Source organism: Lepidochelys olivacea (assembly GCF_965140295.1).
Source record: "Lepidochelys olivacea isolate rLepOli2 genome assembly, chromosome: 7".
NCBI classification, from domain to species: domain Eukaryota; kingdom Metazoa; phylum Chordata; order Testudines; family Cheloniidae; genus Lepidochelys; species Lepidochelys olivacea.
In genome coordinates this window covers 38117055-38129852 of record NC_140417.1, presented here as the reverse complement: position 1 = coordinate 38129852, position 12798 = coordinate 38117055, and the positions used below count along the sequence as shown (strand labels likewise).

General features: G+C 37.4%; 1 protein-coding gene across 1 annotated transcript in view; it reads left to right on the top strand.

Moving 5' to 3' along the window:
- Nucleotides 1-5931, top strand: part of SYN2 (synapsin II) — a 424652-nt gene extending 418721 nt beyond the window's left edge. Inside the window, exons 12-13 of the mRNA XM_084633725.1 lie at nucleotides 1246-1489; nucleotides 5054-5931. Of these exons, the coding sequence (XP_084489851.1) occupies nucleotides 1246-1489; nucleotides 5054-5189 (380 nt within the window). The 3' untranslated portion in view covers nucleotides 5190-5931. The remainder of the gene's footprint in view (nucleotides 1-1245; nucleotides 1490-5053) is intronic.
- Nucleotides 5932-12798: the final 6867 nt, after the last annotated feature.

The window sequence follows — 12798 nt, the reverse complement described above, 5'->3', positions numbered from 1 at the left end:
TGAAGCACTAGTATGTTCGGTTCTTCCACGCACACAATATTATACAGTAAGTGGAAAACTAGCCATGACTATTTGTCTGTTTAAAAAGAAAGACAATGGCATATTGTGCTGATACCATTTCTTCCAGATATAGAAGCGTTTTCTTTTCTGAGGACTAATAAGAGGATGAGAGATCTTACACAGACATTAAATCTCTTTGTAAGAGGACTTAAATTCTGACATTTTCAAAACAGCTAGATCAATAGGCTTGCCTAATGTTCATGTCCATTTTGCAAAGATCCTGACTGAAAAATTATTTAATCAAATCTATCAAAAAGTTTTGTCTCTGGCTCTGCCTCTGCTTCCCTTTCATTCAGATGTGCTATATTAGCTATGTGACATGTGAGGGTAATGATTCTGCTGTAACTGCCAATTCATCAAAAGCCTCCCAGTGAAAACCACATGTAGACACCTGACACTACATACAGTGCAGTGCCTGCTGACTGAGATCTGACTGAGAACATTTTCAGTCAGGAAGCCTCAAAACCAACAGTCTGATGATACAGCATCTTTTCAAAAGCCTGCTGATCAGTTCTGTCATGGATTTCACAATTTAAGTTTCTGCCTCATATGCTATTCCCATACTTTTTATAATGCTGTTCTATTTGCCAGCTCATAGTCTAGTCAGTAAAAGCAAAAACTCAGACTCCTTGGTCACTAAGAATAAATTAGTGATGACTTTTTCAGGTCTCTCTGTATTCTTTTCTTAGATATTTCACTACAAAATCTAATAAATTACCAGAAGTCTCCAGTCAGTGTCATTTTAAAGTTATTTTACTGCTGTAAAGGTAACTGTAAATGGAATAATATAAGCAACTATGGAGATAATTTTAAAGCTTTGGCTCTTCAACAGTATTGTAGTAGCATCACATAAAAACAATAGATGAATCAGCTGTACTGGTGAATTATCAGAATATTCTGCTGTAGCTAAACCTCTCACTGAACCAGGCCAAATTTATCCTTGGGATGTTCGGCTAATTGGATCTCATAGTAAATTTAAGGCTGGAGTGGAAAGGTGCTATAAGGAATGTATCAGTTGTGGTAAATAGTACTGACTATACTAAGTTGGTGGTCTATATTAGCAGAATATTGTCTCAACACAGAATTTGACAGATTCCAGGATTATTTTTTAAGTGTTGGATATAAAATATAATATACGTTCTTTGATACTGTAACATTATGAAGTTTTTCTTGTACTGAACTTAGGGGGCCCAGTACAACCCCAAGGAACGCAATCACAAAGCCAGGAGCCATTGCAACCACAGCGCATGTTCCCCCTGGGGCAGTCAGCAAAGCCCTCAACTTCCCAGCCACAACGTCCACCTGGCCCTACAACTCAACAACCACGTGCGCGGGGTCAAGGTATTTCCAGCGCCAGGTTATCAGTGGAAGTGGAGCCAGAGCCACAACCTGCTCCACAGCAGAAACCTCAGTCTCATCCACAGCTTAAGTAAGATATTTGTTTCTCTCCTTCCCCTGCCATAAAATTGTATTTTGTTTCCATAACAGTAGCTTGGGTGCCTGTCTAATACATAGCAGCAAAGCAGAACGTGCTTTTGACTGTAAAAAGAGGTCAATTCAGAGAGTCATACCCACATCCTAAATGCTGTAAAAGCAGAATTTCATATGATACCTGCACATTTTCAGCTCAAACCAGGGTTGGTTTGACGAGGCATCATCCTCTCTTTTTTTTTCTCCTTTTTTATGTCACTGACTCATGATTTGCATGCACTGTGAGTAAAGCTGCACAGAAAAAAAGGAAGTCTTATCTGTTTAAACTTTTAACCTTGCAATCACTCAGACAAGAAAAGATTTCAGTTTCAAAAGGCCTATATGAAAAATAATCCAAATTAACATGCTACACAGATGCAATACTTAGTTAGATGGGTTTCTTTGCAATACTGTTTCTTTCAAGGTTATACACTGCTGCTTGAACATACAGTACAGGTAACTCAAACAAACCATCTCCCTTGTATACTGCAGTTAAAGTATAAGTACCAGTACAATAAACGGTGTGCACTAAACACAGAGAAGGATCCTTGGATTCCACACCTCATGGTAGGAGGATACTCCAGACCAACAGTGAGCAGGAAGTGGCATAGTATGCAATTGCCGCTATCTCCAGCCAACCCCGTCCTGACACTGATGGATCCTCTGTCCCACAGATCTCCCTCCTCACGGCTTGACCCAAGGGAAGGGGAGAAGAAAAGAGCAGCAGCAAAGAGTCTTGTTCTTCCAATGCTTGCAGTGTGCATGACACACACATACTGCTAGCAGGAATGGGAGGGATGTCCTAACATTCCAATGGATCTTCCAATATTATATATTCCAATAGTATAGTCTTAATTGGATAAACAAAGAGACGAGATCAATTTTTGTATTACACAGTAAATCTGTATGAGAGACCAGTTCCCTTTTTCTAGCCCCTAATATGCTAAAACTAATGTGAACAAATCTCCTCTCCGCACCTATAATCAGACTTTGCTAAGAATCTCCCCCACAATGAGTGAGCTGGACTTGTTAAGCACATGAGACTCAGTGGGGGCAATAGTGACCCAAAAAATGGGACAAGTGTGGCTGTTTCTGGAAGAATTTTGTTTCTGTCCCATAGCATGTTGTATATCACTATTCTTGTTCTGTGATCTTATGTCCTGAGATAAATTAATCCATTCTTTAAGTGTACACAAGAGAATGTGAATGACTATTTTCCCCATCCCAGAAACTGTCTGAAACCTAACTAAGATTTTCCTGACATTCTTTTTAAATAGTTATTATATACACATGATTTTCTAACCCTCCCCATTAATTTGTACCTCTGCTCCCAATTTACATCTAAATAGATTTATAGTTTTCTTTTCCAAGATACATCCAGTTTTCTCTCATCAAATATAACTTTTAAAAGGCAATTAGTTTTTAGTTGGCAACATTTCAAAACTAGAGCTAGAGTATGGCATTAACCCTGTCAGGGGTAAAATTAGTTTATGCAACTTTCCAAGAAGCAACTTTACTCCAAACAGATTTCAGTACATAAATAAAATGCCTTGCCTTTGGGATTAACTGTACTATAGATATTTGTATGTGCGTACTTTGTAGTCACTCACAAAGTGTTGCCTAACATGTGCATGCAGGTTATTAATCTGTGAATAAATATTTAATTAGGCCATTTATTTTGTGTTACTAATCAAGTCAATTGCTGCTTCGCCTCCTGCACTCCACCTTTCATTAGTGCAAACACAAATGTTTATCCATCATTAATTCATCTATAATGTATTAAAAGACTGAAATACATGTAGCACTGCTTGTTGTAAAGGTGGATAAACTGCAAGCCCCAGAGTATGAGCCAATATGAACTCGAGAAGTGTGTTGCTGCTGTATCACAGCCAAATCTCAATCTCCTACTGAATTCTATTTGAGATCTGATAAGATAAACACTTGACAGAGTTCATTTCATTCCCAAAAAGTTAATTATCTTTACTAATTAAGCAATGGATACTTTTTTGAAAGGCTTACATATTTAGGGTATTTTAGATAGATAGACGATACGATGTTTTGCTTTAAATTTAAGCCACCCTTTTTAAAAGTTATTCCACTTGAAGTTCTATGAATTGGACACAGTTTTAAACTTCAAACTTTATCCTTCATGTATGCAAAAGTATATTTTATTCACTATTTCACAGATACTTATGCTATAGTTAATGTTAACACTACTACAAAAAAAACAGCAGACACTAGAATCTCAGAGTTACTAAGACCTCAAGAATGGAGGTTGTTCATAACTCTAAACAGTTCGTAACTCTGAACAAAACATTATGGTTGTTCTTTCTAACATTTACAACTGAACATTGATTTAATACCACTTTGAAACTTTACTATGCAGGGGGAAAATGCTTCTTTTAACCATCTTAATTTAAATAAAACAAACACAGAAACAGTTTCCTTACCTTGTCAAAAAAATTTTAAACTTTCCCTTTATCTTTTTAGTAGTTTATATTTAACACAATTCTGTACTGTATTTGCATTTTTTGGAGGAAGGGGGGTCATGTGCTGCTCCCTGATTGCGTACTTCTTGTTCCAAATTAGGTGTGTGGTTGACCAGTCAGTTGTCCATAACTCTGAGGTTCTACTGATAACTGCTTGCAGTAAATACACAAGCACTGACAGATTGTTGTTGTTTTTTTAAATCAAGTGCATTCACAAAATAAAAGTTTCATTAAGTCACACTTAAGGATTAAACATCCAATAAATCTCCCTAGCCTCTGTTTGTCAGAGGGTGGAAGAGAGATCACTTGATCATTACCTGTTAGGTTCGCTCCCTCTGGGGCACCTGGCATTGGCCACTGTCGGCAGACAGGATACTGGGCTGGATGGACCTTTGGTCTGACCTAGTATGGCCATTCTTATGTTCTTATCAGAAGAGATTACAATTTTAGGGCTCAATTCTTCAAATGTATTGACATGCCTCTTCTCCTTGTGTCAATAAATATTTGCACCCTTAAGGAACATAATTGTGCCTTATTGATACTCATCTTGAATTCAAGTTTCCCTGGCTTTGAATTTGACTTCATAGGCCCAATTCTTCTTCACTCCAGTTGTATGCACTAGGAGCTACTGAAATTAATGGGGTTACTGTTGGGGGGAATAAAATGTGAAACAGAGGGGAATCAAGCTCAATATTCCTCTCATTTCTATTTTATTGGTGATTTAGTATCCTTTCGATTCATACAATAATATAAGCTGTTTTATTATTAAGCAACCTGTTCTATTAAGTATAAGTGGTGTAGCCTACTTCTCAAACTAAAGTATAGAGAGAAAGTGCTGTATTCATCAGTTCTATATGCTGTACTTGACTCTGTTTGTCTCTGCTTGTCCATCTTTGTTTGAACATGTAAGTTGTTTTCCATCCCATAAATGCTTTTCCTTTTTACACAGCATATAGTTTGTATGGATATAGTATATGTACATGGAAGCTGACTAACAATATGAACATACCAACCATGTTGCTTTTGTCTTACAGCAAATCACAGTCTTTGACAAATGCCTTCAGTTTCACAGAATCATCCTTCTTTCGATCATCTGTGAACGAGGATGAAGCAAAAGCTGAAACCATCCGAAACTTGAGGAAGTCCTTTGCTAGCCTTTTTTCTGATTAGCCATTTGAAGATCAGTTTCATGCAGTTGCATATGGCTTATAGACTAGAACCTACAGTGAATATTATTTAGTGTTTATATCCCTGTGACCCATCCTCCATTACTGTTCCAAGCAATATGTTAATCTTTAAAAAGGTCTATGATGAGATACAATTCAGGTACACTGTATAAAAATCTATATAATATGAGAGGAAAAGCTATATTAGTAGTAGTACAAAATGCTTCATTTTATGGTCCTTGTCAATTGTAACATTGTGGCCTTACTATGACTGCACTATATTATCCTATTGGATACTCCTCTGTGGAATTGTTGTCATAAAGCATTGTGTTATGGGTTTCCCCTTGTTTTTCCCATCTCCAGTGCTTTGCAATGCATGTTTATGTTATGAGTGAATGTTTTGTGCTGCAAGGATACAGTCTTAACCTGACTTGTTCTTGCCTCAGATTGTTATGAGGCAATTCGCATTAGTGTTTCTTGTTGTCAAGCCACTTTACTGTTGTGAAAAATTAAAGCAGTTTTCTTCCTCCTTTGACAACCTTTCCGTCAACCAACTATAGAGTTCTGATATATTTGCTGAGCATTATCACTAGGCTAAAACAGTGATGTCATAAATAGAGTATGTGTATGCACTATTGTATCCTTATATGTCTGCTGAACATTTATTTCCTATTGTTAATTTAATAGTGATCTCTGAGTTGTAAAGTAACATGCATGACCTAATAATGTTACCAATATTTTTTGTGTACCCCTTCTAATAAATGCAAAGCCCTGTGCTTGGTAAAGAGAAGCTTTGAAGAAGACTGATTTCAACAATTAGGTGTACCGTGTTTTGACTTTGGTTGTCCATCTGTGTTTGTAAAATATTTGGACACCTAGGTCATTGCCATCAGAAACTAACATGCCACATTATCAGTTAACCATGAACCAAGAGAAACGTAATGTGGTAAATTTACAACTCACAGGAATGGAGCTTAGTTTTTCTAAGAGATTATACATATTGAAAATATTGCTCTGACTTGCTATAACAGAAGTGGTCCTACATATTGGGATCACAGCAGCATTTTTAAATGTTCAAGTCAATCTGAAGCAGATTAAAGCATGTCTAAATGAGCACTAGTCCAAGTTAACACTGTGCTCCTCTCTAAAACAAGTTACATACAACAGAGTGTTCCTTGGCAGGGAAAATTTGTGTTTCCTTTCCCTTGTTTGTCCTGATGTCATGTTAACACTTAAGAAGGGAAATAAGTGGCAGATGGTTTCCTTTTTTTTTTCCAGAAAAAAAGGTATTTGCTTCCAGATCCTCAAGCTCCTATTTTTTCACGCTCATATAAAATTAGGCTTACTACCACATGGGTTAGAATCAGCAAAAAGATTCAGACAGATTTAGATATGCCTGGCCAAAGGTATATCCCATCCCCAGCATAGCCCCACTTACTCCAGTTACATCACGGAAGGAGGTGGCTCACCATGCACATATTTAGGGAACTGAAGTTATAAAGTTATCACAAGGTATATATATATAAAAGTAAAGTAACAACAGATCCTATCTAGCTCCTTGCTTACTTGTGACCTGGGAGAGTAGAAGAAGAAGAACAAACCACTGCAGTGCTAGTTTGATTAGTCTGAGTAAACTGTGTGTTATACTCAGAGCTCTCTGCAGCTGCGTTGGCCAAAAACTGACTGGTAAGATGCTCTATACTTCTTTAGCAAAGATTATTAGTTACCACACTTACTCTGTGTGTATACCAGCATCTTCCTAAATGATTTACATTTGGCCTCTTAGTGTCATTGGCAATTAAATTATTAATGAAAAGAAGGGTTCCTTAAAAATTATAGATCTGAGGAGTGTTCTAACATCTACTATTGAATGTACACAGAAAGCAATAAATACGGGATTTTTAGAGGGTTGTTTTGTTTTTTTTAAAGCTCCACATCACCCTCAAATGAGGGTGGTAGCTAGAATCTACTTAAATAGATTTGTTCTAGACTTCAATTAGTATTACCCAGTGATGTGGGTTCACATCAGATTGGCTCTCACTTCTGTTCTAGACTTAGAAAAAAACATAATAAAAGTGTGAATTTAAAAACAGAAAAAAAACATATATGCATCAGCTACATCCTCCAGATGCCAAAACTTAACAGGTGCAGCTTGAGGGACCATTGTCCCTCAAGCTGCCTTCATACAGCTGAGGGACCTTTGTCAGGCTAAAGTCAGGTAGGCAGCGGGTGAAGAAAATGGAAAAGTGTCTGCTAACCTGCAGAGAAAGAATAGTAAAAAGACTTAAAAATATATAATCAAGATTTAAACCTATTATTTGTCCAGTACCCGAAATGTGACAGGCACTTACACAAATAAAATAGACAAGGTTCACATTCTTGTGCATCCTTCCTTGAAATACAATTCATTTTTCTAAAGAAAATGGAGTATAATATCAGCCCAAGAAGATATAAGCTGTTTTGTTCATTATTTGTATTATGATACCATGTAAAGGCCCTGTCATAAATATAAAGGGAAGGGTAAACCCCTTTAAAATCCCTCCTGGCCAGAGGAAAAATCCTCTCACCTCTAAAGGGTTAAGAAGCTAAAGGTAACCTCGCTGGCACCTGACCAAAATGACCAATGAGGAGACAAGATACTTTCAAAAGCTGGGAGGAGGGAGAGAAACAAAGGGTCTCTCTCTGTTGGTATGCTGCTTTTGTCAGGGATAGAACAGGAATGGAGTCTTAGAACTTTTAGTAAGTAGTCTAGCTAGGTATGCGTTAGATTATGATTCCTTTAAATGGCTGAGAAAAGAATTGTGCTGAATAGAGTGACTATTTCTGTCTGTGTGTCTTTTTTGTAACTTAAGGTTTTGCCTAGAGGGGTTCTCTATGTTTTGAATCTAATTACCCTGTAAGGTACCTACCATCCTGATTTTACAGGGGTGATTCCTTTACTCCTATTTACTTCTAGTTCTATTAAAAGTCTTCTTGTAAGAAAACTGAATGCTTTTTCATTGTTCTCAGATCCAAGGGTTTGGGTCTGTGGTCACCTATGCAAATTGGTGAGGATTTTTACCAAACCTTTCCCAGGAAGTGGGGTGCAAGGGTTGGGAGGATTTGGGGGGGAAAGATGTGTCCAAACTACGTTTCTCAGTAAACCCAGTTAGCGTTTGGTGGTGGCAGTGGTTATTCCAAGGACAAAAGATAAAATTAATTTGTACCTTGGGGAAGTTTTAACCTAAGCTGGTAAAAGTAAGCTTAGGAGGTTTTCATGCAGGTCCCCACATCTGTACCCTAGAGTTCAGAGTGGGGGAGGAACCTTGAGAGGCCCCAACAGAGATCAGGGCCCATTTTGCTGTACGTACATCTAGTAAGAGACAGTCCTTACTTTGAAAAGCTTACAAGTAATATTAACCCCATTTTTGCAAATAATGAACTGTTTGTCACTATTTTTAAAAATTAAATTAGGAGGTGCTCGAATACTATAGCGAAGATGACCAACAAAGTATCTAGATATATTTACAGGCAGTTAAGGGGTTTAAGTAAGTAAGTTTCTCAATTACAAAAGTATCCATTGTAAAGCTAGGATAAAAATGTATAAGAGTTCTCATTTGCCCCAAAACAGTGATTATTTTGTTCTTACTTTGTGTAGTTGTTAAAAAGGAAAAATTACAAGTTACTAGCATTTTGCTATTGCTTTGCCATAGTCTTGTGTGAAACAAAGTTCATTTACTTGAAAGTATTTATGGATTCCCTAACAGATTTTAGAGGCTTGAGTTTTATTAGCTCTCTGAGTTTATACCTCCTACCAACTTAAAATAACAATTTAAGAAGTATACATAAAACACAGATTTCGCCTCCCATGTTATTGAGATTGTCAGCAGATCTAAGCCTCTTCAACTATACCGGACTCCTTTTTGGTGAGTGACCCTGTTTGGAGCTTGGTGATGAGATATGGAGCCTTGTATCTCTAATTCACTAAGTTTTTACCTATAAAAAAGTGTTATTGGACTTTTATTCATCAATGTAAAATGATTTGGTGATCTTAGTACACACAGCAACTGTCCGCATCACCGTTGGCACCCTATTTGGATTCTCAGCTAAGGACTGACTGGCTATGGAAAGCTCAACTACCATGCTCCTTTCAGATCAATGTTGAAACATGTTAGTAGGGAAGTTTACACTACTTCTGCTAATATACTAGCTAGTGTGAATGTATAGCACTGCCTTTTACTGGATTGAATGGCAGACCTGATCAAGTGTCTTGTGACCATCTTCCTGTAGCAGCAACAGCACTCAAAGAATAGAAGCCCTAATACTGAAAGAGTGGCAATTTCACTTTATTTCAAGGGGCATGCACTTTGGAAGCAGAAATCTTCTAGTTCTTTCCCTTTTCCTGTGGGTCATGAATTCTGTGTACTAGTTCTGTGGCGAAGTACAGGGCTTCAATTTCCTTGCTACTCGTCTCCACCACATAGCTGCTCTTTTTAATTAGCCCAATCAAATATAATACCTACAACTTTGAATTTGTTTTGTATTTATTGGACTAAACACCCTTCATTATGCTGCAGTAGTACCAGTTATATAGTACTTTATGAAACACTTTAAAATCTTTGTAATCAATCTAAAATTAAAATAACTAAAGCAAATTAATTACTGCTACAGAGAAAAGTGTAGTCATTAAGCATAATTTGGCATTATGCATAATTAGCACCTGTCTAGTTTCAAAAGTATGCACATAGTACAATATGCATTACAGATCTCATTAGGTCAGGCCTCACCTTTCTGCTTGAGACAAAGTTTCACACTTTCATATAAAATTCCCTGCCATCGTGTACTTGGATAAAGCCAGTTTCCCCACAGGCTTTGTTTTACTTTCTGGAGAAAATGGTGAAACAATCAGCTCTGCAGTGTATCCTCCCACACAGAGTACATACCACATCACCACTCCACTGTGTAAAAGTTTCTTTATATCTCTAACTGTACCAATGCATTTCACATGCAAGCTGATACATGCCTATGCTCTAGATGTAGAGTTTCAGGTTTAAGAGATTTTGTTTTATAAAGTGATCTGTAAAACCCGCTAAGCAAGACAAAACCAAAAAAACTAATGGTGTTAGTCACTTATAAAATCAGTTCAGTCCCTTACCATATTGTCCTATAAGTCACTGGTATTACCTCACTAAACAGCTTGAGCTTTGAATTCAGATGCAAGTTGCCAGCTCCAAATTTAAAGATCCAGTTACCCAATATGTTGCTATCTAGGTTTGTACAGTGGCACCCACCAAAGTAGTATCAGAGCGACAGTAGGCAGCAGTTGCACAACGTTGAGCCACCTGGACAAACTACCCAAGAACCCAAAGGCTGCAACTAATTTGCATAAAATTTAGTAATGGAGCCAATTGCAAATATGGTTATTTTTACCATGGAGTTTATGAAGACAGGCAGTCCCAATATACAGTGCTCCATTTTACTCGAAGTGGCAGTCCTTTTCACCTTTCACAAACAAACACAATACAAAATCTTATAAAACTGCTTAAATACATTGCAGTGTCTCAGAACTTAACTGTGAGGAAGTAGGTCCTTTCCAGTTTTCAGAATAAATTTTATAAACCCTACTATAATAATAGACTATAATTATGTACCAGGAAAACACATTAACTTTGAAGGAGTCATTTCTCTCTCCAGTAAGTGAACATAGTGTTAAAGTGTTTTTTCAAAAGGCACATATTACTCCCCCTCCTCTCATCCCCACCCAAAAAAAGGAAATACCTCCTGGGGAGTCCTTCCGGCCAATTCTGTCTCAATGACTGGTCACACACAGTAGAAAAATCTTATAAAGACCACTTAAAAAAAGTTGCAGGAGCAGGTTTTGATCCTGGGTATCGTTTAACTTTTCTGCACCAAAAAAACCAACTCCAGAAGTGATTACTAATTAGACCATATTATAAACTAGACGTTTGCTAAAAAAGGCAATGAGTTTAGAGTTATGGAATGCTAACATAATGTTTCCAACACGGAAATGTTATTATACTTGCTTAATTTTTTAAACTAGCCAAAACCTTTTCTAAAGAAGCTAACTTATGAAAACTTGGGTCAAGATTTTCAAAGGTAAGTGCCTAAAATTAGGCTTCTAAATCCATATGTAATGACCTAATAAGTGGCCTGATTTTGAAAACTGCTGCACACTTTCTTCTGTTCTATGCTTGCCCCTAAGATTGTTCAAACTCATGATGCTAAACTATATGTGAAGTCAGGGAAAGATAAATTAGCCTATCTCTAGTTAAAATACTAAGAGTTTTTATTTACTAATTCTTATTTTGCTAAGGAGACTTCTCAACAGCATCTCACTAAAAAGGAAAACAAAAAAGATGCCCAAAGTATCAAGAAGTATTTTAACTAAAATAAGCAGTGAGGAAGTTCAGCTGGATTAACTCCTCATCCTGCCTTGAGATAGCCCATTAACAAGAGGGAAATGCTCTCTTCCAGGGATTATGATTCACATGTTGAAACAGACTATCTAGATTTGGAAAGTGGAGCGAAAACATCTCTGAGAAATGTAAAACATCAGCAAGTAAGTTAAAAATACTGCAACAAATTAAAACCTGTTACAAGACTTTGAAGTATAATATATAAAAGACCAAGCATACAGAGACACTTTTTTTAGCGTACAGTAGAACCTCAGAGTTATGAACACCTCAAGAATGGCGGTTGTTCATAATGCTGAAACGTTCGTAACTGAACAAAACGTTATGGTTCTTTCAAAAGTTTACAACTAAAAATTGACTTAATACAGCTTTGATACTTTACTATGCAGAAGAAAAATGCTGCTTTCCCTTTTATTGAGTCATTTATGTTTAACACAATACTGTACTGTATTTGCTTTGGGCGGGGGGGTGTGTCTGCTGTTGCCTGACTGTGTACTTCTGGTTCCAAATTAGGTGTGGGATTGACTGGTCAGTACGTAACTCTGAGGTTCTACTGCATAGGTTTTGTTTGATTTGGGCATTTCAAATTCTCCTCCAGAAGCACCATATCTGATAACTAAGAACCTGTAGTTCTGTATTTTATTTGATATTATTACAGCTGTATACTTTGCCGCAGCGATCAAGCCACTTGGGGTTGATTTAGTGGGTCTAGTGAAGACCCGCTTAATCGACCACAGATCGCTCTCCCATCAACTCCAGTACTCCACTGGAACGAGAAGCATAAGGTAAGTCGACGGGAGACTTTCTCCCATCAACCCAGCATGGTGTAAACACTGCAATAAGTCGACCTAAGCTATGTCGACTCCAACTACATTATTCATGTAGCTGAAGTTGTGCAATTTAGGTCGACTTAACCCTGTAGTGTAGACCTGCCCTGAGAATCATAGAAATGTAGGGCTGGAAATCCTTGAGAAGTCATCAAGTCCCAGCCCCCTGTGCTGTGGAAGTAAACCTAGATCATTCCTGACAAGTGTTTGTTCAACTTGTTTCTAAAAGCTTCCCTTCATGCGAACTCCACAACCTCTCTTGGAAGCCTATTCCAGAGCTTAGCTCTCCTTACAGTTACAAAGTTTTTCCTAATATCTAACCTAAATCTTCCTTGCTGCAGATTAAGCCCATTACTTCTTGTCCTACCTTCAG